The sequence below is a fragment of the Sinocyclocheilus grahami genome, unplaced genomic scaffold (assembly GCF_001515645.1).
Source record: "Sinocyclocheilus grahami isolate Dianchi unplaced genomic scaffold, SAMN03320097.WGS_v1.1 scaffold965.1, whole genome shotgun sequence".
NCBI classification, from domain to species: Eukaryota; Metazoa; Chordata; class Actinopteri; order Cypriniformes; family Cyprinidae; genus Sinocyclocheilus; species Sinocyclocheilus grahami.
Window position 1 is genome coordinate 439,615 of NW_015506144.1, and position 1,316 is coordinate 440,930.

A 1,316-nucleotide genomic window follows, 5' to 3' on the forward strand; every position below is an offset into this window, starting at 1 on the left:
TTTCTGGGGGAACTTATCGGTTTGGTTATCAATATGTGGGATGCGTAACACTTATCACCAAACTACCGCCGCTCATCAGGTTCCAGACTAATCGTGCAGGTTGTATTTGTACGCCTCGATGAGGCCCTCGACGGAATGGATGAAGCCAGAGATGCTGCATATACCCCCGATCACGAATATGGCGACGTCGAAGAAGACCTGATGCCACAAGAGCTTTCTCCACAACAACTTGAGATGAAATAAGCTGGGGAGGAGAAAGCACAGACCCGCGCCCGTCAGGCTTCCCGTCAGACCCATGAGGAGCGCGAAGTGCGGCACATAGATAGCCATGAGCATAGTGAACACCACTAGTGCACAGCGGAGCGAAAGCCCCCACGATTTGAGACGCCCGTCGCCCCCGTAGCAATCCGGGAAAAACGCACGCCCTCCTTCTTGGAAGAAAGACTTTTCCAGGACGTCCACGGCGGCGAAGAACGGCAGCGGGTACGAAAGCAGCGCCTTGGACACCAAGAAGATGTTAACAATGGCTCTGATGCTGGATGGTAGGTTGTCGGTGATCACCTCCTTGGTCTCGTCGGCCCACGTCAGATAAGCCACCAAGGCGAACAGGCCTTTGAGGATGCAGGCAGCGATGTGAGTCCAGTTCATCATGCAGTGGAACTCGCTGGGCTTCTGCATGTTCCCCTCCAGCGATGGCAGGAAGATCTGCGAGGTGTAGCTGAAGACGATGATGCCGATGGAGATGGGGAACTTCTTGACATCGATGTAGAACTTCACCTTGTCCCAGGCCCAGTCTCGCGCCCTGGACAGACAGTATGCGATCACTAGGACGTTGATGATGAAGTGCGCGATGGTGCAGAGCAAGCTGAACTTGGACACGGCTTTGAGGTTCTTGAGGAAGGCGCAAGGCAGAAGAGCGGCGGTGGCGATGATGGCCCAAGACCTCTGGGACACGGGGAGGTTGGGGAAGCTGTTGTACATCAGGTTTCCGCTCACCACGACGTATAAAATGCAGGTCATCACCAACTCAATGATCTGGGCTACGTTGACGACGTGGCCTCCCAGTGAGGGGAAGCGCGGCGCGCAGCACGCATTGGCAATATCCACATACGAGTCTCTCACTCGTACCAACTGGCCATCTTCGTTTTCTTCGTAGAGGCAAGCGATGAGGATTTTCCCCGTGTAGCAGCACACGACCGCGGCGAATATAATGAGGAACAGTCCGAGATATCCTCCGTGGAGAATGGCGTAGGGTAACCCGAGAACAAACATGCCCTGGGGAGATAAGCAGAGCATGGCTTTATACAACAGAACGC

General features: G+C 54.6%; 1 protein-coding gene across 1 annotated transcript; it reads right to left on the minus strand.

The window, feature by feature from the left end:
* Positions 1-8: 8 nt before the first annotated feature.
* Positions 9-1,306, minus strand: slc32a1 (solute carrier family 32 member 1). The gene has a single exon (XM_016250001.1). It carries the CDS (start codon positions 1,294-1,296, stop codon positions 88-90), a length of 1,209 nt encoding a protein of 402 aa, XP_016105487.1. The 5' UTR covers positions 1,297-1,306; the 3' UTR covers positions 9-87.
* Positions 1,307-1,316: the final 10 nt, after the last annotated feature.

Bases quoted from the DNA above. Each gene is read 5' to 3' on its own strand.
- slc32a1 (XM_016250001.1), bottom strand. From the start codon at position 1,296: ATGCTCTGCTTATCTCCCCAGGGCATGTTTGTTCTCGGGTTACCCTAC.